General features: G+C 46.1%; 1 protein-coding gene across 7 annotated transcripts in view; it reads left to right on the top strand.

Moving 5' to 3' along the window:
- ints6l (integrator complex subunit 6 like) overlaps window positions 1-27,943 on the top strand; it is a 157,540-nt gene that overhangs the window by 60,844 nt on the left and 68,753 nt on the right. For 2 of the 7 annotated variants that reach the window (XM_070882922.1, XM_070882921.1), the window contains 2 exons: window positions 5,391-5,574; window positions 27,113-27,241. In XM_070882922.1, coding sequence (XP_070739023.1) covers window positions 5,391-5,574; window positions 27,113-27,241 — 313 coding nt within the window. Of the gene's footprint in view, window positions 1-5,390; window positions 5,575-26,626; window positions 26,813-27,112; window positions 27,242-27,943 lie in introns of those variants that run through there. The other 5 variants (XM_070882926.1, XM_070882924.1, XM_070882927.1 and 2 more) reach the window with 3 other exon arrangements.

Raw genomic sequence — 27,943 nt, 5'->3', positions numbered from 1 at the left:
TATAGCAGATGCATTCGTTATAATCTACCAAAATTCTCTGGACTCTGGGGAGGTACCAGCGGATTGGAAAGCAGCTAATGTAACGCCTCTGTTTAAAAAAAAAAAAAGGGACAGATAAAAGGAAGGTAACTATAGGCCGGTTAGTTTAACATCTGTAGTGGGGAAAATGCTTGAAGCTATCATTAAGGAAGAAATAGCGGGACATCTAGATAGGAATAGTGCAATCAAGCAGACACAACATGGATTCATGAAGGAGAAATCATGTTTAACTAATTTATTGGAATTCTTTGAGGAGCATGGTGGATAGAGGTGTACCGATGGATGTAGTGTATTTAGGTTTCCAAAAGGCATTCGATAAGGTGCCACAAAAAAGGTTACTGCAGAAGATAAAGGTACGCGGATTCAGAGGAAATGTATTAGCATGGATCGAGAATTGGCTGGCTAACAGAAAGCAGAGAGTCGGGATAAATGGGTCCTTTTCGGGTTGGAAATCGGTGGTTAGTGGTGTGCCACAGGGATCGGTGCTGGGACCACAACTGTTTACAATATACATAGATGACCTGGAAGAGGGGACAGAGTGTAGTGTAACAAAATTTGCAGATGAGACAAAGATTAGTGGGAAAGCGGGTTGTGTAGAGGACACAGAGGCTGCAAAGAGATTTAGATAGGTTTGGCAGATGGAATACAATGTCGGAATATGTGAGGTCATCCACCTTGGGGAAAAAAAACAGTAAAAGGGAATATTATTTGAATGGGGAGAAATTACAACATGCTACAGTGCAGAGGGACCTGGGGGTCCTTGTGCATGAATCCCAAAAAGTTAGTTTGGAGGTGCAGCAGGTAATCAGGAAGGTGAATGGAATGTTGGCCTACATTGCGAGAGGGATGGAGTACAAAAGCAGGGAGGTTCTGCTGCAACTGTATAGGGTATTGGTGAGGCCGCACCTGGAGTACTGCGTGCAGTTTTGGTCACCTTACTTTAGGAAGGATGTACTAGCCTTGGAGGGGGTACAGAGACAATTCACTAGGCTGATTCCGGAGATGAGGAGGGGTTACCTTATGATAGATTGAGTAGACTGGGTCTTTACTCGTTGGAGTTCAGAAGGATGAGGGGTGATCTTATAGAAACATTTAAAATAATGAAAGGGATAGACAAGATAGAGGTAGAGAGGTTGTTTCCACTGGACGGGGAGACTAGAACTAGGGTACACAGCCTCAAAATACGGGGGAGCCAATTTAAAACCGAGTTGGGAAGGAATTTCTTCTCCCAGAGGGTTGTGAATCTGTGGAATTCTCTGCCCAAGGAAGCAGTTGAGGCTAGCTCATTGAATGTATTCAAATCACAGATAGATAGATTTTTAACCAATAAGGGAATTAAGGGTTATGGGGAGCGGGCAGGTAAGTGGAGCTGAGTCCACGGCCAGATCAGCCATGATCTTTTTGAATGGCGGAGCAGGCTCGAGGGGCTAGATGGCCTACTCCTGTTCCTAATTCTTATGTTATGTTCTTATGTTCTTATGTCTCGGAGCGGGTGCAAGGCATTCTGAAAATGGAGGGTGAACAGCCAGTTGTCGTGGTGCATATAGGTACCAACGATATAGATTTAAAAAAAGGGATGAGGTGCTACAAGATGAATTTAGGGAAATAGGAGCTAAATTAAAAAGTAGGACCTCAAAAGTAGTCATCTCAGGATTGCTAACAGTGCCATGTGCTAGTCAGAGTAGGAATCGCAGGATAGCTCAGATGGATACGTGGCTTGAGGAGTGGTGCAGCAGGGAGGGATTCAAATTCTTGGGACATTGGAGCCGGTTCTGGGGGAGGTGGGACCAGTACAAATCGGACAGTCTGCACCTGGGCAGGACCGTAACCAATGTCCGAGGGGGAGTGTTTGCTCGTGCTGTTGGGGAGGGGTTAAACTAATATGGCAGGGGGATGGGAACCTATGCAAAGAGACAGAGGGAAGTAGAATGGGTCAGAAGCAAAAGATAGAAAGAAGACAAGTAAAAGTGGAGGGCAGAGAAACCTAAGGCAAAAAGGGCCACATTGCAACAAAATTCTGAAGGGGAAAAGTGTTTTAAAAAGACAAGCCTGAAGACACTGTGCCTCAATGCGAGGAGTATTCGGAATAAGGTGGACGAAGTAACTTCGCAGATAGCAGTTAATGGGTATGATGTAATTGGCATCACGGAGACATGGCTCCAGGGTGACCAAGGCTGGGAACTCAACATCCAGGGGTATTCAACATTTAGGAAGGATAGACAGAAAGGAAAAGGAGGCGGGGTGGCATTGCTGGTAAAGGAGGAAATTAATGCAATAGTAAGAAAGGACATTAGCTTGGATGATGTGGAATTGGTATGGGTGGAGCTGCGGAATACCAAGGGGCAGAAAACGCAAGTGGGATTTGTGTACAGACTACCAAACAGTAGTAGTAAGGTTGGGGACAGCATCAAACAAGAAATTAGGGATGCATGCAATAAAGGTACAACAGTAGCCATGCGGTGGAGCAGAATTTCCTGGAGTGCATTAGGGATGGTTTTCTAGACCAATATGTTGAGGAACCAACCAGGGAGTTGGCCATCCTAGACTGGGTGATGTGTAACGAGAAAGGACTAATTAGCAATCTTGTTGTGCGAGACCCCTTGGGGAAGAGTGACCATAATATGGTAGAATTCTTTATTAGGATGGAGAGTGACACAGTTAATTCAGAAACTCTGGTCCTGAATTTAAGGAAAGGTAACTTCGATGGTTTGAGGCGTGACTTGGCTAGAATAGACGGGCAAATGATACTTAAAGGGTTGATGGTGGATAGGCAATGGCAAACATTTAAAGATCACATGAATGAACTCCAGCAATTGTACATCCCTGTCTGGAGTAAAAATAAAACGGGGAAGGTGGCTCAACCATGGCTAACAAGGGAAATTAAGGATAGTGTTAAATCCAAGGAAGAGGCATATAAATTGGCCAGAAAAAGCAGCAGACCTGAGGACTGGAAGAAATTTAGAATTCAGCAGAGGAGGACAAAAGGGTTGATTTAAGAGGGGGAAAATAGAGTACGAGAAGAAGCTTGCTGGGAATATAAAAACTGACTGCAAAAGCTTCTATAGATATGTGAAGAGAAAAAGATTAGTGAAAACAAACGTAGGTCCCTTACAGTCGGATTCAGGTGAATTTATAATGGGGAACAAAGAAATGGCAGACCAATTGAACAAATACTTTGGATCTGTCTTCACGAAGGAAGACACAAATAACCTTCCAGAAGTACTAGGGGACCGAAGGTCTAGTGAGAAGGAGGAACTGAAGGATATCCTTATAAAGTGGGAAATTGTGTTAGGGAAATTGATGGGATTGAAGGCCGATAAATCCCCGGGGCCTGATAGTCTGCATCTCAAAGTACTTAAGGAAGTGGCCAGAGAAATAGTGGATGCATTGGTGATCATTTTCCAACAGTCTATCGACTTTGGATCAGTTCCTATGGATTGGAGGGTAGCTAATGTAACACCACTGTTTAAAAAAGAAAGGAGAGAAAACGGGTAATGATAGACTGGTTAGCCTGACATCAGTAGTGGGGAAAATGTTGGAATCAAATATTAAAGATGAAATAGCAGCGCATTTGGAAAACATTGACAGGATCGGTCCAAGTCAGCACGGATTTATGAAAGGGAAATCATGCTCGACAAATCTTCGAGAATTTTTTGAAGATGTAAATAGTAGAGTGGACAAGGGAGAACTAGTGGATGTGGTGTATTTGGACTTTCAAAAGGCTTTTGACAAGGTCCCACACGGGATTGGGGGTAATGTATTGACGTGGATAGAGAACTGGTTGGCAGACAGGAAGCAGAGAGTCGGGATAAACGTTTTTTTTTCAGAATGGCAGGCAATGACTAATGGAGTGCCGTAGGGCTCAGGGCTGGGACCCCAGCTATTTACAATATACATTAATGATTTAGATGAAGGAATTGAGTGTAATATCTCCAAGTTTGCAGATGACACTAAACTGGGTGGCAGTGTGAGCTGTGAGGAGGATGCTAAAAGGCTGCAGGGTGACTTGGACAAGTTAGATGAGTGGGCAAATGCATGGCAGATGCAGTATAATGTGGATAAATGTGAGGTTATCCACTTTAGGGGCAAAAACAAGAAGGCAGAATATTATCTGAATGGCGGCAGATTACGAAAGGGGGAGGTGCAATGAGACCTGGGTGTCATGGTTCATCAGTCATTGAAAGTTGGCATGTAGGTACAGCAGGCAGTGATGAAGGCAAATGGTATGTTGGCCTTCATTTGAGTATAGGAGCAGGAAGCTCTTGCTGCAGTTGTACAGGGCCTTGGTGAGGCCTCACCTGGAATATTGTGTTCAGTTTTGATCTCCTAATCTGAGAAAGGACGTTCTTACTATTGAGGGAGTGCAGCCAAGGTTCACCAGACTGATTCCCGGGATGGCGGGACTAACATATGCGGAGAGACTGGATCAACTGGGCCTTTATACACTGCAGTTTAGGAAAATGAGAGGGGATCTCATAGAAACTTATGAGATTCTGATGGGACGGGACTGGTTAGATGCGGGAAGAATGTTCCCGATGATGGGAAAGTCCAGAACCAGGGGATACAGCCTTAGGATAAGGGGTAAGCCATTTAGGACTGAGCTGATGAGAAACTTCTTCATCACCGAATCCCCCACCATCAGTATCCTGGGGGTTACCGTTGACCAGAAACTTAACTGGACCAGCCACATAAATACTGTGGCAACAAGAGCGGGTCAGAGGCTGGGTATTCTGCGGCGAGTGTCTCACCTCCTGACTCCCCAAATATAAGGAGTTTGATGGAATACACTTCACTTGCCTGGATGAGCGCAGCTCCAACAACATTCAAGAAGTTTGACACCATCCAGGACAAAGCAGCCCGCTTGATTGGCAGCTCATCCACCATCTTAAACAATCACTCCCTCCACCACTGGCGCACCGTAGCTGCAGTGTGTACCATCTACAAGATGCACTGCAGCAACTCACCAAGGCTTCTTCGGCTGCACCTCCCAAACCCACAACCTCTACCACCTAGAAGGACAAGGGCAGCAGGCGCATGGAAACACCACCACCTCCACGTTCCCCTCCAAGTCACATACCATCCTGACTTGGAAATATATCGGCCGTTCCTTCATCGTCACTGGGTCAAAATCCTGGAACTCCCTCCGTAACAGCATTGTGGGAGCACCTTCACCACACGGACTTCAGCGGTTCAAGAAGGCGGCTCACCACCACCACCTCAAGGGCCAATTAGGGATGGGCCTTGCTGGTGACGCTCACGTCTCTGGAATTAATTAAAAAAAATGTATGACATATAGTGTTGCTAATATATGAAACTCTCTGCGTATTATGAATCTTCTCTTCCTGTTGCAGCTTCACCTGCCACTAAATTCCCCGCTGCCTGGCAGTGAATTGACAAAAGAACCATTCCGGTGGGATCAGAGGTTGTTTGCACTGGTCCTTCGCCTCCCTGGTGCTTCATCTCTCGAAGCAGAGCAGCTTGGCAGCGTACCTTCAGATGAGTCTGCTGTAACCCAAATGTGTGAAGTAACAGGAGGTGAGTCAACAATTCTACTGCCCAAGGGAAAAGACTTGGTCTCTGATGTGCCAGCTCATTTTACAGTTGCTGTACATTCCTGCCTCTATGGCTAGTGGGTGCAGTTGGGTGTGTGATGCTTTGAATGTCAAACATTAAGGTACTGAAGCGTAGGATTAGGGAGTGGCAGAAATCTTTGTAAGTCATTCTTCGTTTAGTGAATTCACTGCCAGGGTGGATATCTTGTCAGAAATGTACACTTTATTTTTGCTAATTTACACATAAAAATGCAAATCTTCGCAGCATTTAAAAAAATATAACTTTTTGGGGACGTTGGCAACACTGGCAAGGACGCATTTAGTTGTCCATCCCTAGTTACCCCAAAAAGCTGGTGAGGGGGCTCCTTCAACCATTGAGGTCCTTGTGGTGGTACTGGCCCAGTAACCATGAAGGAATGAGAATCTATATCTAAGTTGGGATGTTGAATGGCTTGGAGGGGGACTTGGAAATGATGGCGTTCCCAAGATATTGCTGGTTTTGTCCTTGGTGGTAGAGATCATGGGAGAGGGGATTATTGCTGAAGTAACCTTGGTGAGTTGTTGCGGTGTATTCAGTAGATCATACATATTGCAGCCACAATGCGCCAGTGATGGGGAGGGTGGGGACCGAGTGCAATGGCAGGACGCAGATTAAGTGAACTGCTGGTCCTGGATGGTGTTTTACCAGTTGTACCTATCCAGACACGTGAACGTTCCATCACACTCCTGACTTGAGCTGTCTTTTTTGAAATGGTGATTGACCTGACAATTACATGGTGTGACTTCGCCACCACCAGTGTGAACTCCCACACTTCACTCCCATGATTTTGAAAATGGCAGCCCCTCCCAGCCGACAGGATCTAGACAACATCCAGGCCTGGGCTGGCGAGTGGCAGGCAATGTTTGCAAGATCATCAGATGGGTTTTGGGGAGAGAGGGATCACCACATCAAATGAGATTGAAGTGAAGCATAGTGGCAGATAAGCCACACGAGCCCAGAGATTTGGCATAAGGGATCAGCCACAGAAAGAAAGCGATGGATAGATTAGCAAGGTGGATCAGCCAGAGAGACATTAATGAGGGTCTGTCGGAGGGAGAGAGTGAGGGGTTAACAAGGACCTGTCGGTGAGAGTGAGTGAGTGAGAGGTTAACCAGGATATGTCAGGGAGAGAGTGATGGGTTAACCAGGATCTGTCAGAGGGAAAGAGAATGAGGGGTTAATAAGGATCTGTCCGTGGGGGAGAGAGGGTTTACCCAGGATCTGTCGGAGAGCGAGTGAGTGGGGAGCTAACCAGGATCTGTCGGGGGAGAGAGTGAGAGAGGGATTAACAAAGATCTGTGAGGGAGAGAGAGTGTGACGGGTTAATCAGGATCTGCCAGGGAAGAGTGGGGGGGGGGGGGGGGGCGGGGGGGGGAGGTATCGATCAAGCAAGCAGAGTGATCGGCTAGAACTGCAGGCTGGCTGTGGTGCATAATATGCATTGCTCGGGGTGGTAGTGGGGCAGAAGAACTGTGTATAGATTGCTAGCTAATGCCGTGCACTGTCATGGATTTGTACGGTGCGCACTGACTGAAGGGGTGGGCAGAATTGTTGGAAGAGGGGTAAATGTGTGCGTCCTTATAATTTACTCTTCAAATCAATAGGGTTTGCAATATACTGTAGTTATTTACAATAATTAAATATAGACATAACAGCAGTACTGCACCAAAAACCTTGAGTTTAGTCAGAGGATTCAAACGCGTTACATTTCCGAGCTCCTCAGTATCTGTTCCAACACCCAGCTTTTATACCTGTTTCTTACCCCTTCTACATAACAATCCACACGTTTCCGTACAACACCCCTACTTGGTTATCTTATCGATAGTTTCACTCTTGTTCTGTTTTACAAGTGAAGCTTCTAATTATAAGTCTGTACCATTCCATACCAATCTCCAGATTCTAAAAGGATCATGTGTTCACAGATGTTTCCTTCTGCACAACGAACTTAGCATTTCTCTGCAGTGTGCACTGGAATGTATTTTTAAATTCGGTTTATTGTCTAAACTGGCACAGGCATGGTGGGCTGAATGATCTCCCTCTGCTGTATAATTCTATGATTCTAAAAGCAAAATGTAAAGAAAAATAAATAGCAGTGCAACATTAGTGAACTTCAGCACAATCTAATTCATCCTTTCCGTACACCTATGCTGCTGCCTTTTTCCTGGGAGTGAGCGATTAAAGAACAGTAACAAGAGGAAGTGTAACGGACAAGTAAACGAAGAAAAGAGAGAAAGTCAGAAGTGGGAATAGAAATGGCGTAGGGATGGGACATGGGGGCACGGTGAGATTCCGTAGGGAGGGGGCATGGGGGCACGGAGAGGCCGTAGGGAGGGGGCATGGAGGCACGGGGAGAGTCCGTAAGGAGGGGGCATGGGGGCACGGGGAGAGGCTGTAGGATTGGGGCATGGGGAGAGTCCTTAGGGAGGGGACATGGGGACACGTAGAGGCTGTCGGGGTGGGGGGGGGGGGCACGGGGAGAGGCTGTAGCATGGGGGCACGGGGAGAGACTGTAGGGAGGGGGCATGGGGGCATAGGGAGGGGGCATGGGTCATTGAGGGGGCATAGCGAGGGGGCATGGGGGCACAGGGAGAGGCTGTAGGATGGGGGCATGGGGAGAGTCCTTAGGGAGGGGACATGGGGACACGGAGAGGCTGTCGGGGGGGCACGGGGGGAGGGTGTAGCGTGGGGGCACGGGGAGAGACTGTAGGGAGGGGGCATGGGGGCACGGGGAGAGGGCATAGGGAGGGGGCATGGGTCATTGAGAGAGGGCATAGCGAGGGGGCATGGGGGCACAGGGAGAGGCTGTAGCATGGGGGCATGGGGAGAGGCCGTAGGGTGGGGCGTGGGGGGGGCATGGGGAGAGGCTGCAGGGAGAGGGCATGTGGGCTCAGAGGCTGTGGGGGGGCATGGGGAGAGGCCGTAGGGGTGGGCATGGGGAGAGGATGTAGGGAGGGGGCATGGGAGCATGGGGAGAGACCGTAGGTTGGGGGGCATGGGGAGAGGCCGTAGGGTGGGGGGCATGGGGAGAGGCCGTAGGGTGGGGGGCATGGGGAGAGGCCGTAGGGTGGGGAGCATGGGGAGAGACCGTAGGGTGGGGGGCATGGGGAGAGGCCGTAGGGTGGGGGGCATGGGGAGAGGCCGTAGGGTGGGGGGCATGGGGAGAGGGCGTAGGGTGGGGGGCATGGGGAGAAGCCGTGGGGTGGGGGGCATGGGGAGAGGCCGTAGGATGGGGGGTACGGGGAGAGGCCGTTGGGTGGGGGTACGGGGAGAGGCCGTGGGGTGGGGGCACAGGGAGAGGCCGTAAGGAGGGGGCACAGGGAGAGGCCGTAGGGAGGGGGCACGGGGAGAGGCCGTAGGGCGGGGGCACAGGGAGAGGCCGTAGGGCGGGGGCACGGGGAGAGGGCGTAGGGAGGGGACATGGGGGCACGGGGAGGAGGCGTAGGGAGGAGAGAAAGGGAAACAACTGACCAAGATGTGTGGTTTTTTTGCAGAGGTGCCAGCGGTATCCCTAGCCGAGGGGTGCAAGAGGCTAAGAGTTATTGGCTTAGCTTAGCCCAGAAAGAACAACTGAATTGATAGATTTTCATTGTTTTTGTCGAGGATGGACCCACACGAGCGAACCAAAAACTATGAGCAGCTCAAAAATATAAGTCCTGCTCCAATGGATTGTCGAAATCTCGACTCTCAATATCCGACTCCAACACAATCAGCTCCGGTAGATGCTCCTTTAATTTTTACTTGCAGCAAGGAAGAGTCTCACTCAGTCAAAGGCTAAGTGACAACTCCCAATATGGTAGTTTCACAAAGTATTTATACAGTTAAAAAAAACAAGTTATGGTTCCATCCTGTGGTTCTGCCTTTGCAGTCAATGAAAACAGATAGAGTTAATGATTACCACATCCTCGTCTTTACATTTTTTACAAATGTCTCTTTTGTAAGTGATTTTGGTGCGCCAGACAGCAATGACTCGATTAGGGTGTGATAATGTGCTATTATCGGCTTTTCATTGTTTTAGGATTGTCCAGTTTCCTGGCCAGTTATTTGGGCCCATGATTTCCATAGTGGTTGATTGGGTACTTGGCTTCTTGCATATTATGGATGAGTTCTGTACAAGAGATAATGGCTGGTAATCTCTTAGGGGGTGAATTGATAATACAGGGGAGCACAATGGGTGATACTTATCTCAGCAAGACAGTCTTAGTGTTGTTTGGTGGCTATTAATCAGCTATCAGCAGTTTCAGTCAGGGTTAGCATGTTTATGCAAACAGACAGTCTGTTGCAGAAGTTTCAAGCAGGGCCTGGACTCCATTTTGTTTTATGGCAAAAAGGGTACAAAAAAAAGTGTAATGCAACTTTAAAAAATACATTTTCACAGGATTTAGAGGTGTCCTCGTCTCGCCCCTCCCCAGAAATGCCGTGGCCACAGTTTAATCGTCCTCGCCCTTCCCCTCGCTCCCCCCTCCCCCTCGCTCCCCTCGCACTCTCGCTCGCCCCCTCTGGCGCTCTGCCGCTCGCCCCCTTGCCCTCTCGCGCTCGCCCCCTCGCGCTCGCCCCCCCCAGGAGCGCTCATCCCCTCCCCCTCGCCCTCGCTCCCTCCCCCTCCCCTCTTATCTGTGCTCTGCTCTGGTGAAGCCTTTTCAGCTTGTGCTCTGATCCTGGTCTTGTGTCCTGGACACTTCCCAACACTAACACTCCCAGGATAAATCTTCTTTTAGAGAGACATGGATTAATCAAGGGCCGACAGCATGGATTTGTTAAGGGAAGGTCGTGTCGGACCAGATTGAATTTTTTGAGGATGTAACAAGGAGGGCCGATGAGAGTAGTGCATATGATGTAGTGTATATGGATTTTAGTAAGGCTTTTGATAAGGTCCTACATGGTAGACTGGTCACGAAAGTAAAAGCCCATGGGATCCAGGGCAAAGTGGCAAGTTGGATCCCAAGTTGGTTGAGGCAGGAAGCAGAGGGTAATGGTTGATGGGTGTTTTTCTGACTGGAAGACTGTTTCCAGTGGGGTTCTGCAGGGTTCAGTACTAGGTCCCTTGCTTGTTGTGGTATATATCAATGATCTAGACTTAATGTAGCGGGTATGATTAAAAAGTTTGCAGATGATACTAAAATCTGCTGTGTGATAATGAAGAAGAAAGCTGTAGACTGCAGGAAGATATCAATCAACTGGTCAAGTGGGCAGAACTATGGCAAATAGTATTCAAGGTGCAAGGGTCAAGGATGTCTCGGAGCGGCTGCAGCGCATTCTGGGAGGGGAGGGTGACCAGTCAGCTGTTGTGGTACATATGGGTATATATAGGCACCAACGATATAGGTAAAAAAAACCGGGATGATGTCCTACAAGCTGAGTTTAGGGAGCGAGGAGTTAAATTAAAAAGTAGAACCTCAAAGGTAGTAATCTCAGGATTGCTACCAGTGCCACGTGCTCGTCAGAGTAGGAATGGCAGGATAGCTAAGATCAGTATGTGGCTTGAGGCATGATGCAGGAGGGAGGGATTCAAATTCCTGGGACAATGGAACCGGTTCTGGGGGAGGTGGGACCAGTACAAACCGGATGGTCTGCACCTGGGCAGGACCAGGACCGGAACCGATGTCTGGGGCGGGGGGGAGGGGGGAGGTTAAGCTAATATGGCAGGGGGATGGGAACCTATGCAGGGAAACGGAAGTAAAATGGGGGCAGAAGCAAAAGATAGAAAGAAGGAAAGTAAAAGTGGAGGGCAGAGAAACCTAAAACAAAAATCAAAAAGGCCACATTACAGCAAAATTCTAAAGGGACAAAGTGTGTTAAAAAGACAAGCCTGAAGGCTCTGTGCCTCAATGCAAGAAGTATTCGTAATAAGGTGGACGATTTAACTGCACAGGCAGCTATTAACAAATACGATATAATTGGGATTACGGAGACATGGCTCCAGGGTGACCAAGGCTGGGAACTCAAAATCCAAGGGTATTCAACATTCAGGAAGGATAGACAGAAAGAAAAAGGAGGTGGGGTAGCGTTGCTGGTTAAAGAGGAAATGAACGCAATAGTAACAAAGGACATTAGCTTGGATGATGTGTAATCTGTATGGGTAGAGCTGCGGAATACCAAAGGGCAGAAAATGCTGGTGGGAGTTGTGTACTGACCACCAAACAGTAGTAGTGAGGTTGGGGACAGCATCAAAACAAGAAATTAGGGATGCGTGCAATAAAGGTACAGCAGTTATCATGGGCGACTTTAATCTACATATTGATTGGGCTAACCAAACCTGTAGCAATGCGGTGGAGGAGGAGTTCCTGGAGTGTATTAGGGATGGTTTTCTAGACCAATATGTCGAGGAACCAACTAGAGGGCTGGCCATCCTAGATAGGGTGATGTGTAATGAGAAAGGACTAATCAGCAATCTTGTGCGAGTCCCCTTGGGGAAGAGTGACCATAATATGGTAGAATCCTTTATTCAGATGGAGAATTACACAGTTCATTCAAAGACTAAGGTCCTGAAGTTAAGGAAAGGTAACTTTGGTATGAGACGTGAATTGGCTAGAATAGATTGGCGAGTGATACTTAAAGGCTTGACGGTGGATAGGCAATGGCAAACATTTGAAGATCACATAGATGAACTTCAACAATTGTACATCCCTGTCTGGAGTAAAAATAAAACGGGGAAAGTGGCTCAATCGTGGCTAACAAGGGAAATTAAGGATAGTGTTAAATCCAAGGAAGAGGCATCTAAATTGGCCAGAAAATCTGAGGACTGGGAGAATTTTGTAATGCAGCAGAGGAGGACAAAGGATTTAATTAGGAAGGGGACAATAGAGTATGAGAACAAGCTTGCTGGGAACATAAAAACTGACTGCAAAAGCTTCTATAAATATGTAAACAGGAAAAGATTAGTGAAAACAAATGTAGGTCCCTTGCAGTCAGATTCAGGTGAATTTATGATGGGGAACAAAGAAATGGCGGACCAGTTGAACAAAAACTTTGGTTCTGTCTTCACGAAGGAAGACACAAATAACCTTCCGGATGTACTAGGGGACCGAAGGTCTAGTGAGGAGGAGAAACTGAAGGAAATCCTTATTAGGCGGGAAATTGTGTTTGGGGAATTGATGGGATTGAAGGCCGATAAATCCCCGGGGCCTGATAGTCTGCATCCCAGACTACTTAAGGAGGTAGCCCTAGAAATAGTGGATGCATTGGTGATCATTTTCCAACAGTCTATCGAATCTGGATTGGTTCCTATGGACTGGAGGGTAGCTAATGCAACACCACTTTTTAAGAAAGGAGGGAGAGAGAAAACGGGTAATTACAGACCAGTTCGCCTGACATCAGTAGTGGGGAAAATGTTGGAATCAATTAAAGATGAAATAGCAGCACATTTGGAAAGCAGTGACTGGATCGGTCCAAGTCAGCATGGATTTATGAAAGGGAAATCCTGCTTGACAAATCTAGAGTTTTTTGAGGATGTAACTAGTAGAGTGGACAAGGGAGAACCAGTGGACGTGGTGTATTTGGACTTTCAAAAGGCTTTTGACAAGCTCCCACACAAGAGATTGGTGTGCAAAATTAAAGCACATGGTATTGGGGGTAATGTACTGACATGGATAGAGAACGAGTTGGCAGACAGGAAGCAGAGAGTCGGGATAAACGAGTCCTTTTTAGAATGGCAGGCAGTGACTCGTGGGGTACCACAGGGCTCACTGCTGGGACCCCAGCTCTTTACAATATACATTCATGATTTGGATGAGGGAATTGAAAATAATATTTCCAAGTTTGCAGATGACACTAAGCTGGGTGGCAGTGTGAGCTGTGAGGAGGACGCTAAAAGGCTGCAGGGTGACTTGGACAGGTTAGGTGAGTGGGCAAACGCGTGGCGGATGCAGTATAATGTGGATAAATGTGAGGTTATCCACTTTGGTGGCAAAAACACGAAGGCAGAATATTATCTGAATAGCGGCAGATTAGGAAAAGGGGAGGTGCAGCGAGACCTGGGTGTCATGGTACATCAGTCATTGAAAGCTGGCATGTAGGTTCAGCAGGCGGTGAAGAAGGCAAATGGTATGTTGGCCTTCATAGCTAGGGGATTTGAGTATCGGAGCAGGGAGGTCTTACTGCAGTTGTACAGGGCCTTAGTGAGGCCTCACCCTGGAATATTGTGTTCAATTTTGGTCTCCTAATTTGAGGAAGGATGTTCTTGCTATTGATGGAATGCAGCGAAGGTTCACCAGACTGATTCCCAGAATGGCAGGACTGACATATGAGGAGAGACTGGATCGACTGGGCCTGTATTCACTGGATTTTAGAAGGGTGAGAGGGGATCTCATAGAAACGTATAAAATTCTGACAGGACTGGACAGGTTAGATGCAGGAAGAATGTTCTCGATGTTGGAGAAGTCCAGAACTAGGGGACATAGTCTAAGGATAAGTGGTAATCCATTTAGGACTGAGATGAGGAGAAACTTCTTCACTCAGTTATTAACCTGTGGAATTCCCTATCGCAGAGATTTGTCGATGCCAGTTCATTGGATATATTCAAGAGGGAGTTAGATATGGCCCTTACGGCTAAAGGGATCGAGGGGTATGGAGAGAAAGCAGGAAAGGGGTACTGAGGTGAATGATCAGCCATGATCTTATTGAATGGTGGTGCTGGCTCGAAGGGCCAAATGGCCTACTCCTGCACCTATTTTCTATGTTTCTATTAGTGACAAATGTATTCGAGATTTATCTGTCTGGTGCTATAATGTACGTCAGCCTGCTACTCCTTTCTGGAAAAAAAGAAAGACTTGCATTTACATAGCACCTTTCACGATGACTTAAGTCCCAAAGAGCTTTACAGCCAAAGAAGTACCATTTGAATTGCCGTCACTGTTGTAATGTCGGAAATGCAGCAGTTAAATTGCGCACAGCAAGCTTGCACAACAGCAAAGTGATATTGACCAGATAACCTGTTTTTAGTGATGTTGATTGAGCATAAATTCATAACCAGTATCGCAAAGCATGAATTCAATCACAGATATATACCGCACACAGTGAATTTAATCACAGATATATATCCCACACAGTGAATTCAACCATAGATGTGTGAGGTAATGCACTTTGGGAGGGTTAATAAGGAAAAGGTATACACATTAAGTGGTAGGCCACTTAAAAGTGTGGATGGACGAAGGGACCTTGGAGTGCTTGTCCACAGATCCCTGAAAGTAGCAGATCTGGTGGTTAAGAAGGCATACGGAATGCTTACCTTTATTGGCCGAGGCATAGAATATAAGAGCTGGGAGGTTATGCTTAAATTGTATAATACTCTGGTTAGGCCACAGATGGAGTACTGCGTGTAGTTCTGGTCGCCGAAGGACGTGATTGCACTAGAGAGAGTGCAGAGGAGATTTACTAGGATGCTGCCTGGAATGGAGAATCTTAGTTATGAGGGCAGATTGGATAGGCTGGGTTTGTTCTCATTGGAATAGAGGAGTCTTAAGAGGAGACCTCATTGAGGTGTACAAAATTTTGAGGGGCCTGGATGTAATGGAAAGCAAGGGTCTATTTCCCTTGGTGAAGGGGTCAATTAGGAAGGGGCATAGTTTTAAGGTGGTTGGTGGAAGGTTTAGAGGGGATATGAGGGGAGGCTTCTTCACGCAGAGGGTTGTGGGAGTCTGGAACTCACTGCCTGGAAGGGTGGTGCATGCAGAAACGTTCACCACATTTAAAAGGCGCTTGGATGGGCACTTGAAGTGCCATAACCTGCAGGGTTACGGACCAAGAGCTAGTAAGTGGGATTGGATTGGATAAGCTCTTGTTGGCCGGCGCAGATACGATGGTAAGTACTGCAGGGAATCGAATACGGCCAGAGTGATCTCCTGGACTTGTTTCGATCACCTGGATGGGTCGGAGAGGAATTGTCCCAGATTTTCTTTTTCCCCAATTGGCCTGGGTGGCTCCGTTTGGGGTGGAGTGTAGAATGTTTCGGTGCAAGGAGTGTCGCAGTTGTATGGGGCGGACTGGTTGGGCCGGTCGCTCTTTACCTATCCGCCATTGTTCATTGTTTATCGGTTTGTATGTAACCTTAGGGCTGCTGACCAAGAGCTGTGTGGGTCTTTGTTGGCCGGCATGGACACGATGGTCCGAAATGGCGTCCTGCGTTGTAAATTTCTATGTTTCTATGTATATACCCCGCACACAGTGAATTCAATCACCCATACGGTGAATTCAATCACTGATATGCCATTGGATGATAATTAGTAATGAGAAAAGTACATTTAAAATAAAAAATGGGCATATATTAAATAAACTAATCAAACTCAGAGGATAAAACCACTGGTCCGGATGGATTGCATCCATGCATTTTAAAATAATCTAGGGATGAGATAGTACAGGCATTACTACATATATTTAATAAGTCGTTAGAAAAAAGTGTAGTGTCAGAGGACTGGTGAATATCTAATGTAATAATTATATTTAAGCAAGGGGTAGAACATGTCCAGGGAATTATAGACCAGTCAGCTTAACATCGGTGGTAGGAAAAATAATGCAATCCCTACTAAAGGAGGAAATAGAAGAACATCTAGAAACCAAAAATATAATAATGAATAATGAGCATGGATTTCAAAAGGGAAAGTCTTGCTTGACTAGCCTCATTGAATTTTTTGAAGAGGTAACAGAGTAGAGAATGGTAATGCAGTAGATGTAATCTATCTAGATTTTCAAAAGGCCTTCGATAAGGTTCCCCATACTAGACTGATGAATGAGGTCAGAGAATGCAGAATCGGGGACAAGTAGCAGAATGAATAGCTAGCTGGCTTCAAGACAGAAAGCAGAGAGTGGGGGTAAAGGGTAACTATTCACAGTGGCAGAAGGTGGGTAGTGGTGTATCACAAGGATCAGTGCTAGGACCACTGTTGTTCACAATTTATAAACGGTTTAGACTTTGGAATCAAAAACATTTCTAAATTTGCGGATGACGCCAAATTGCGGGGATAGTCAATACTGAGGAGGACTGCAACAAATTACAGGAGGACATTAATAAACTTGCAGAATGGGCATATAATTGGCAAATGAAGTTCAACACAGATAAACGTGAAGTATTACATTTTGGTAGGAAGAATAGGGAGGTCACGAGTCCAGCTGGGATAGAGGAACCAAGGGATCTCGGATACAAATACACAAATCACTAAATGTTGCGACAGGTTAGCAAGGCCATAAAAAGCAAACCAAGCACTAGGGTTTATTTCTAGAGGGATAGAATTGAAAAGTAGGGAAATTATACTAAACCTGTATCGAACCTTGGTTAGACCACGCTTGGAGCACTGCGTACAGTTCTGGTCGCCATATTATAAAAAGGATACAGAGGCACTGGAGAGGGTACAGAGAAGATTTACAAGGATGATACCAGAAATGCGAGGGTATACATATCAGGACAGATGAACAGGCTGGGGGTCTCTTCTCTTGAAAAAGGAAGGCTGAGGGGTGACCTAATAAAGATCTTTAAAATGATGAAAGGTTTTGATAGAGTGGATACAGAGAATGTTTCCACTTGTGGGCAAGAGCATAACTAGAGACCATCAGTATAAGATAGTTACCAAGAAATCCAATAGGGAATTCAGAAGAAACTTCTTTACCCAGAGAGTGGGGAGAATATGGAACTCGCTACTACAGGGAGTGATTGAGGCGAATAGTATCGATGCATTTAAGGGGAGGCTAGACAAGCATGAGGGAGAAGGGAATAGAAGGTTATGCTGATCGTTAGATGAGGAAAGATGGGAGGAGGCTTGAGTGGAGCATAAACGCTGGCATGGACTGGTTGGGCCCAATGGCCTGTTTCGGTGCCGAGTATCCTATATTATCCTATGTAATACTCCGCACACGCTGAATTTAGTCACGGATTTTTGGCATAGGGACCGTTTCTGGGGGAAGTGGGACTTGTACAAGCCGGACGGGTTGCACATCAACAGGGCTGGGACCAATATCCTCGTGGGGGGGTTTGCTCATGCTGCTGGAGAGGGGTTAAACTAGCTTGGCAGGGGAATGGGAACCTGAGAGCATTGTCAGAAAGGAGATAAGCCAAGCTGGAAATGGAAGGCAGAAAATTAGTAAGTGAGTTTGGAAGGCAGAGGAAACAAAGGCTAGAAAATAGACAACAAGGAAGTTTGGCAGTGCTAAATGGTATATACTGCAATGCAAGGATTCTAGGAAATCAGGCAGATGAGCTGAGAGCACAGATGGACATGTGGGATTATGATACTACTGCCATTACTGAGATATGGCTGAAAGAAGGGTAGGAATGGCAGCTCAACATTCCTGATTACATGGTTTTCGGGCAAGATAGAGAGGGGCTTAAATAAAGGCAAGGGGGTTGCAATATTGATTAAAGAAACAATTAAAGCTGTGAGGAGGGATGATATGTAAGAAGGATCATCAATGAACTGGTTAGTTGGACAGAAAAATGGCAAATGGAATTCAATCTAGAAGTGTGAGGTAATGCATTTGCGGAAGGGCAACAAGGCAAGGGAAAACACATTAAATGGGAGGCGTGGAGGAACAGAGACTTGGCGTGTAGGTCCACAGATCCTTAAAGGTAGCAGGACAGGCTGATTAAAGTAGTTAAAATGGCATACGGAATGCTTGCCTTTATTAGTCAAGAGCATGAAAGTTATGCTTGAACTGTATAACACACCAGGTAGGCCACAGCTAGAGTACTGCGTGCAGTTCTAGTCACCACATTAGTGCAATCACATCCTTCCTGTTGAGAGCGTACAGAGGAGATTTACGAGGATGTTGCCTGGACTGTAAAACTTTGGCTATGAGGAAAGATTGGATAGGCTGGGGTTGCTTTCCTTGGAACAGAGGAGGCTGAGAGGAGACCTGATTGAGGTGTATAAAATTGAGGGGCCTAGACAGAGTGGATAAGAAAGACTTATTTCCCTTGGCAGATGAGTCGACAACTGGGGGTCGTAGATTTAAAGTAATTGATAGGAGGTCTAGAGGGGATTTGAGGGGAAATTTCTTCACCCAGAGGATGGTGGGGGTCTGGAACTCACTGCCTGAAAGGGTGGTAGAGGCAGAAATCCTCACCACATTTAAAAAGTACTTGGATGTGCACCTGAAGTGCCATAACCTGCAGGGCTATGGATTGAGAGCTGGAAAGTGGGATTAGTCGGTAGAGCTCTTTGTCGGCCGGCGCGGACACGATGGGCCAAAATGGCCTCCTTCCGTGCTGTAAATTTCTAGGACTCTATTACAGTAAATTCAATCAGATATATACCCACGCAGTGAATTCAATCACAGACGTATACCCTGCTCTGTGAATTCAATCACAGACATATACATAGAAACATAGAAAATAGGTGCAGGAGTAGGCCATTCGGCCCTTCGAGCCTGCGCTGCCATTCAATAAGATCATGGCTGATCATTCCCTCAGTACCCCTTTCCTGCTTTCTCTCCATACCCCTTGATCCCCTTAGCCGTAAGGGCAATATCTAACTCCCTCTTGAATATATCCAATGAACTGGCATCAACAACTCTCTGCGGCAGGGAATTCCACAGCTAACAACTCTGAGTGAAGAAGTTTCTCCTCATCTCAGTCCTAAATGGCCTACCCCTTATCCTAAGACTATGTCCCTGGTTCTGGACCTCTCCAACATCGGGAGCATTCTTCCCGCATCTAACCTGTCCAGTGCCGTAAGAATCTTAGACGTTTCTATGAGATTCCCTCTCATCCTTCTAAACTCCAGTGAATAAAGGCCAAGTTGATCCAGTCTCTCGTATGACAGTCCAGCCATCCCTAGAATTAGTCTGGTGAACCTTCGCTGCACTCCCTCAATAGCAAGAACGTCCTTCCTCAGATTAGGAGACCAAAACTGAACACACTATTCCAGGTGAGGCCTCACTAAGGCCCTGTACAACTGCAGTAAGACCTCCCTGCTCCTATACTCAAATCCCCTAGCTATGAAGGCCAACATACCATTTGCTGCCTTCACCGCCTGTTGTACCTGCATGCCAACCTTCAATGACTGATGAACCATGACACCCAGGTCTCGTTGCACCTCCCCTTTTCCTAATCTGCCACCATTCAAATAATCTGCCTTTGTGTTTTTGCCCCCAAAATGGATAACCTCACATTTATCCACATTATATTGCATCTGCCATGCATTTGCCCATTCACCTAACCTGTCCAAGTCACCCTGCAGCCTCTTAGCGTTCCCCTCACAGCTCACACCGCCACCCAGTTTAGTGTCATCTGCAAACTTGGAGATATTACACTCAATTCCTTCATCCAAATCGTTGATGTATATTGTAAAGAGCTGGGGTCCCAGCACTGAGCCCTGCGGCACTCCACTAGTCACTGCCTGCCATTCTGAGAAGGACCCGTTTATCCCGACTCTCTGCTTCCTGTCTGCCAACCAGTTCTCTATCCATGTCAGTACATTACCTTCAATATCATGCGCTTTGATTTTGCAAACCAATCTCTTGTGCGGGACCTTGTCAAAAGCCTTTTGAAAGTCCAAATACACCACATCCACTGGTTCTCCCTTGTCCACTCTGCTAGTTACATCCTCTAAAAATTCCAGAAGATTCGTCAAGCATGATTTCCCTTTCATAAATCCATGCTGACTTGGACCGATCCTGTCACTGCTTTCCAAATGCGCTGCTATTTCACTCTTAGTGATTGATTCCAACATTTTTCCCACTACTGATGTCAAGCTAACCGGTCTATAATTACCTGTTTTCTCCCTCTTTTTTTAAAAAAGTGGTGTTACATTAGCTACCCTCCGGTCCATAGGAACCAATCCAGAGTCGATAGACTGTTGGAAAATGATCACCAATGCATCCACTATTTCTAGGGCCACTTCCTTAAGTACTCTGGGATGCAGATTATCAGGCCCCGGGGATTTAACAGCCTTCAATCCCATCAATTTCCCTAACACAATTTCCTGCCTAATAAGGATATCCCTCTGTTCCTCCTCCTCCTCACTAGACCCATTGTCCCCTAATACATTCGGGAGGTTATTCATATCTTCCTTCGTGAAGACAGAACCAAAGTATTTGTTCAGTTGGTCTGCCATTTCTTTGTTCTCCATTATAAATTCACCTGAATCCATCTGCAATGGACCTACATTTGTCTTCACATACTTAAAGAAGCTTTTGCGGTCAGTTTTTATGTTCCCTGCCAGCTTCCTCTCGTACTCTATTTCCCCCCCTCTTAATTAAACCCTTAGTCCTCCTCTGTTGAATTCTAAATTTCTCCCAGTCCTCAGGTTTGTTACTTTTTCTAGCCAATTTATATGCCTCTTCCTTGGTTTTAACACTATCCTTAATTTCTCTTGTTAGCCACGGTTGAGCCACCTTCCCCGTTTTATTTTTACTCCAGACAGGGATGTACAATTGCTGAAGTTCATCCATGTGACCTTTAAATGTTTGCCATTGCTTATCCACCGTCAACCCTTTAAGTATCCTTTGCCAGTCTATTATAGCCAATTCACACCTCATACCGTCGAAGTTACCTTTCCTTAAGTTCAGGACCCTAGTTTCCGAATTAACTGTGTCACTCTCCATCTTAATAAGGAATTCTACCATATTATGGTCACTCTTCCCCAAGGGGCCGCGCACAACAAGATTGCTAATTAGTCCCTTCTCATTACACATCACTCAGTCTAGGATGGCCAGCTCTTTAGTTGGTTCCTCAACATATTGGTCGAGAAAACCATCCCTAATACATTCCAGCAAATCCTCCTCCATCGCATTACTAGCAGTTTGGTTAGCCCAATCGATATGTAGATTAAAGTTGCCCATGATAACTGCTGTACTTTTATTGCACACATTCCTTATTTCTTGTTTGATGCTGTCCGCAACCTCACTACTACTGTTTGGTGGTCTGTACACAAATCTCACCAGCGTTTTCTGCCCTTTGGTATTCCGCAGCTCCACCCATACCGATTCCACATCACCCAGGCTAATGTCCCTCCTTACTATTGCATTAATTTCCTCTTTAACCAGCAACGCCATCCCGCCTCCTTTTCCTCTCTGCCTATCCTTCCTAAATGTTGAATACTCCTGGATGTTGAGTTCCCAGTCTTGGTCACCCTGGAGCCATGTCTCCGTAATGCCAATTACATCATAATCTGTTAACTGCTGTCTGTACAGTTAATTCGTTCACCTTATTCCGAATACTCCTCGCATTGAGGCACAGAGCCTTCAGGCTTGTTTTTTTAACACACTTTGCCCCTTTAGAATTTTGCTGTAATGTGGCCCTTTTTGTTTTTTGCCTTGGGTTTCTCTGCCCTCCACTTTTACTATTCTCCTTTCTATCTTTTGCTTCTGCCTCCATTTTACTTCCCTCTGTCTCCCTGCATAGGTTCCCATCCCCCTGCCATGTTAGTTTAACTCCTCCCCAACAGCACTAGCAAACACTCCCACTAGGACATTGTTTCCGGTCCTGTCCAGGTGCAGACCGTCTGGTTTGTACTGGTCCCACCTCCCCCAGAACCATTTCCAATGTGCCAGGAATTTGAATCCCTCCCTGCTGCACCACTCCTCAAGCTATCCCGCAATTCCTACTCTGACTAGCACGTGGCACTGGTTGCAATCCTGAGATTACTACTTTTGAGGTCCTACTTTTTAATTTAGCTCCTAGCTCCCTAAATTCGTAGGACCTCATCCCGTTTTTTACCTATATCGTTGCTACCTATGTGCACCACGACAACTGGCTGTTCACCCTCCCTTTTCAGAATGTGCTGCACCCGCTCCGAGACATCCTTGACCCTTGCACCAGGGAGGCAACATACCATCCTGGAGTCTCGGTTGCGGCCGCAGAAATGCCTATCTATTCCCCTTACAATCGAATCCCCTATCACTATAGCTCTCCCACTCTTTTTCTTGCCCTCCTGTGCAACAGAGCCACCCACGGTGCCATGAACTTGGCTGCTGCTGCCTTCCCCTGATGAGTCATCCCCCTCAACAATACTCAAAGCGGTGTATCTGTTTTGCAGGGAGATGACCGCAGGGTACCCCTGCACTATCTTCCTTCCGCTGCTCTTCCTGTTGGTCACCCATTTACCATCTGGCTGTGTACCCTTCATCTGCGGTGAGACCAACTCGCTAAACGTGCTATTCACGTCATTCTCAGCATCGTACATGCTCCAGAGTTCATCCACCCGCAGCTCCAGTGCCGCAATGCGATCCGTCAAGAGCTGGAGGTGGATACACTTCCCACACACGTAATCGTCAGGGATACCGGAAGCGTCCCTGACTTCCCCCATAGTACAGGAGGAGCATAACACACCTCCGAGCTCTCCTGCCATGTCTTAACCCTGAGATTAACTTAATTTGGCAAAGGTTACTTACTGGTAAAGAAAAAGAAGAAAAACTACTTGCCAATCACTTACTCCCTTGGCTGTGACGTCACCTTTCGATTTCTTTCTACTTTTTTGCCTCCCCGCTGCAGCTGCACCGGCTGGCCTCCGACGTTGCCGCTGCTCCCTGCAACTGCTGGGCCTCTTGTAGGCCTCACCAACGTCCCGCTCTGCCTCCTTGACGTTGCAGTAAATTCACTCAGACGTATACCCCGCACTGTGAATTCACTCAGACATATATCTCCCACTGCACTGTGAATTCAATCACAGACATATATCCCCCACTGCACTGTGAATTCAATCACAGACATATATCCCCCACTGCATTGTGAATTCAATCAGACGTATATCCCCCACTGTACTGTGAATTCAATCACAGACATATATCCCCCACTGTACTGTGAATTCAATCACAGACATATATCTCCCACTGCACTGTGAATTCAATCACAGACATATATCCCCCACTGTACTGTGAATTCAATCACAGACATATATCCCCCACTGCACTGTGAATTCAATCACAGACATATATCCCCCACTGCATTGTGAATTCAATCAGACGTATATCCCCCACTGTAATGTGAATTTAATCACCGACATATATCCCCCACTGTACTGTGAATTCAATCACAGACGTATGCCCCGCACAGTGAATTCAATCAGATCTATACCATAAAATACTTCTGATTTTTTGCTTCTAAGTTGACGTGTAATTAGTAATATACAAAATAAAATACTCATCATAGAACAGTTACAGCACAGAAGGAGGCCATTTGGCCCATTGAGCCCGTGTCGGCTCTCTGCAAGAGCACTTCAGCCAGTCCCACTTCCCCGCCCTTTTCCCATAGCCCTGCACATTTTTTTCGTTCGGGTACTTATCCAACTACCTCTTGAAAGCCATGAATGAGTTTACCTCCACCACCCTATCAGGCAGTGCATTCCAGATCCTAACCACTTGCTGTGTAAAAAAAAAAGAAAAGTTTTTTCTTACGTTGCCTTTGGTTCTTTTGCCAATCACCTTAAATCTGTGTCCTCTGGTTCCTGACCCTTCCGCCACTGGAAACAGTTTCTCTCCAGTCTGTCCAGACCCCTCATGATTTTGAACACTTCTATCAAATCTCCTCTCAACTTTCTCTGCTCCAAGGAGAACAACCCCAGCTTCTCCAGTCGATCCATGCAACTGAAGTCCCTCATCCTTGGAACCATTCTCGTAAATATTTTCTGCACCCTCGCTAAGGCCTTCACATCCTTCCTAAAGTGCGGTGCCCAGAATTGGACACAGTACTTCAGTTGAGGCCGAACCAGTGTTTTATACAGGTTCATCATAATTTCTATGCTTTTATACTCTATACCTCTATTTATGAAGCCCAGGATCCTGTGAGCTTTATTAACCGCTTTCTCAACCTGCCCTGCCAACTTTAACGATTTGTGCACATATACCCCCAGGTCTCTGTTCATGCACCTGCTTCAGGATTGTATCCCTTAGTTTATATTTCCCCTCATTCTTTCTACCAAAATGTAGCACTTTTCTGCGTTGTTTTATCTGCCACGTGTCCGGCAATTTCACCAGCCTGTCTATGTCCTCTTGAAGTCTCTGGGGCTGAAGTTGCGGCCCCCACGGGAGTGTACAACGTGTGCACATGCCCGTAGGGGCCCCGGGTTTAGGCATACACTGCCATCTATCAACGCGATCTGTCAAGACTCCTCAACAAATTGTCTGAATCTGAAAAAAAAGAGCATTCGCGGGTGGAGAATTGGGCTATTTGCCCAGCTTCTGCCCCCAAATGCCCCTGAAATTCTTACGCCTCTTAGACCTGCTGGCCTGCTTTTACCAGCGTAAGAGTTTTAAGAAATAGAAAAATAACATTTTATCACTCATTTATACATTAAAAACTCTGTCCAATAAGATAAGGTTTGTTTTTAGCCCTGTTAAAACATCATTATTTTTGTTTAAAATATTTAATTAAGTTGCATATTAATTTTAAATAATGACTTTTAAAAATTTGTTTAATATGTTCGTGTAAGTGATCCCCATTCATATTTATGGGAGTTACGTACAAACGTATGAATGGGGATTCCCTTTTATTGGTTGGGCTGGCCCATGTGATCCATGGGGCCCTTACGAACCGCCTGCTCCCCTGGCATACGTGGGCCTCTACCCCCGGAGAGGCCCAGGAGCACGTATCTATGAACCTCCAGACCACTGGGTAAAGTCGTAGATTTTTTGCAAGTCTGAGGCATCTGCCCTCGGGAAGTCTCCGACCGCAATTTCTACCCCAATCTCTCCCATTCCTCCTCACTGTTCACTATACTTCCAAGTTTTGTCATCTACAAATTTTGAAATTGTGCCCTGTGCACCCAAGTCCAATTCATTAATATATATATCAAGAAAAGCAGTGGTCCCAGTACCGATCCCTGGGGAAACACCACTGTATACCTTCCTCCAGTCCAAGAAACAATCGTTCACCACTACTCTCTGTTTCCTGTCACTGAGACAATTCCATGTCCATGCTGCCACTGTCCCTTTTATTTCATGAGCTTCAACATTGCTGGCAAGCCTATTATGTGGCACTTTGTCAAACACATTTTGGAGATCCTACCCTATGAGCACCACCGTAACACACGGAATACCCCTTGATCTGTACTGAGAATAATAGAATGTGCAGGGGACCAACTACTATCCCAAAGGTGCATTTCCTTCACATCTTGCACGTAATTACAGAATTCACGCGTCTCGAACAAGGTTAGCGATTAGAATAATATTTGGTCCATGCAGACAGGCTTGTGGAATGGACGGACACGTGGCAGATAAAATTTATCGCAGAAAAGTGCAAACTGATGCATTTTGGTAGGAAGAACGAATGGGTACAATCCTAAAGAGGGTGCATGAAGAGAGAGACCGGGGGGTATATGTACACAAATCGCTGAAGGTGGCAGGGCAGGTTGAGAAAGCGGTTAAAAAATCCTGGGCTTTATTAATAGAGATATACAGTAGAAAAGCAAGGAAGTTACGATTATAAAACTTTATAAAACACTCAATCTAATTGAATGGCGGAACAAGCTCAAGGGGAGCGAATGGCCTCTTTCTGTTCCTATGTTCTTAAACTGTGTCGCACCTTGGTCAGGCCCACATCTTGGTTACAGTGTCTAGTTCTTTATTTAAACAATCCCATTTCTGTAGGGTGAAGTTTACATGAGTAAAAGGTAAATTTAGAACTGATGTCAGGAGGTTCTTTACACAGATGATCAACACGTGGAATGGACGTCCGACTAGGATAGTGGAGGCAAGATCCCTGGAATACGTTGGATAATGTGGTTTGGGAGGAGGGGAGTAAACCGTAGGGCCTTTCTGTCTGGAGGAGTGAAAACAGCCTTCCTGATCTGTTTCTATCTTGTGATCATGGCCCATAAACTGATTGAAGGCCAAAGTTGTTTGGTTTTGCTGGAGCAGCGCAAAGCACGGACCAACAACCCAAGATCACTTTGATACTTGAATAAGCAGAAGGGGGAAAGGGGTTAATCTGCCCCCTGCCCTTTGTGTATCTGGTGCCGGTGCAGACACAGATCAGTTGACCTGTCGATGCAGCAGCTCGTGGGAGTGCAGATCGCAATCGGCATTTTTCTGTGCTTTCACTAGGCTTGAAGATCCCTACCTGTTGTTTCTACAGGCAAAGAACAAGTGGATCTGCTCCTGAGTGAGGCTGAGAGTCAGCAGAGCTGGGGAAGATCATCTGACTTGAAACCTGAAAATTTATGGGGACACTGTCCCAGAGAGTGATTTCTCATAGGATGGAGAGAATTCCTATTTATATGTGGAGGTTGAACTTCACACAAAGAATGAGGAAGAGGCAATCTACGGTAAATGATCTATCATTATTAAATGTCATATACACAGCAGGAAACAGTGTAAGGAAGATCTTGATAATTTACTCAGAACATTGTCACTCGCAAGTTATGGGGGGTGTCCTTTATCCATGGTACATTATGCGTGATTTCACAGTTTCCCATTGTGTCTCCTCTGCTCTTAAGGAGTAAAGTCACATTTTAAAATGCACTTTTTCCAAAAGCTTTTAAGGATTTGAACCACTGCATCAAGAAGTTCTGGATTTTCTTACACACGGGTGTGCTTATCGTGCCTTTTATTTCTGTTCTAGGTCGATCCTACTGTGTGCGCACACAGCGAATGTTAAACCAGTGCCTCGAATCGTTAGTGCAGAAAGTTCAAAGCGGAGTGGTTATTCATTTTGAAAAAACTGGACCAGACCCAGCACCGGTTGGAGAAGGTAAGAATATTCCTTAAACTTTTCCCATTTGAACTGCAGCCAACAAAGTGTTTTGCTGATTTTATAAATATTGTGTGGTAATGTAAGTGAGTGATGACTAATGGCAGCCAAGAGCCCAGTGCACCTCCGATACGAGGGGCATTATTATTGTGGCATTTAATGTTCACCAGATTTTAGCTGAAGTTGAAAGCTGCTTGCACTTGTGATTCGCTGTACTCTCTTACAATGGGCGCACTGTGCCCCTTCATGTACTGTTCTAAGCAGCCACGTGTTGCTTCGCCAACTTACTCATTCTGGAATTTTTTGTCTTAACTGCTGGCTTTCTTTCAAGCTGTGGCTTGCAGCCTGCTTGGTTCAGCGGGTTAGAGATTGGCCATTCACCTCTCGGACCTGGCTTCCCATGTAACTCAAACCAATAGAATGACTCCTTCGTTTTCCGAACTTGATGAGTTTGGGCAGGTTCAACCCAGTTGGGAATGGGCCCCAACGCAAAAAGGCTCCTAATGTGGCACCACTTGGCATTACAGGCTGGCTGATGCGGGGAAAATGTGAACAGGTGCCAGTAGAAAATATAGATCTGAAGTTAAAGGGTAAGAAGCAATCTAAAAGAAGCTTTACTCAACACCTAACTGATATATCTTGTCAAGGAGTGCTTGGTGCTGGCATCAAGTGCCTGAAATGGAAAATATTACTCTCTAGCAC

This window comes from Pristiophorus japonicus, chromosome 6, assembly GCF_044704955.1.
Source record: "Pristiophorus japonicus isolate sPriJap1 chromosome 6, sPriJap1.hap1, whole genome shotgun sequence".
Classification (NCBI taxonomy): Eukaryota; Metazoa; Chordata; class Chondrichthyes; family Pristiophoridae; genus Pristiophorus; species Pristiophorus japonicus.
This window is presented reverse-complemented; position numbering and strand designations above follow the sequence as displayed.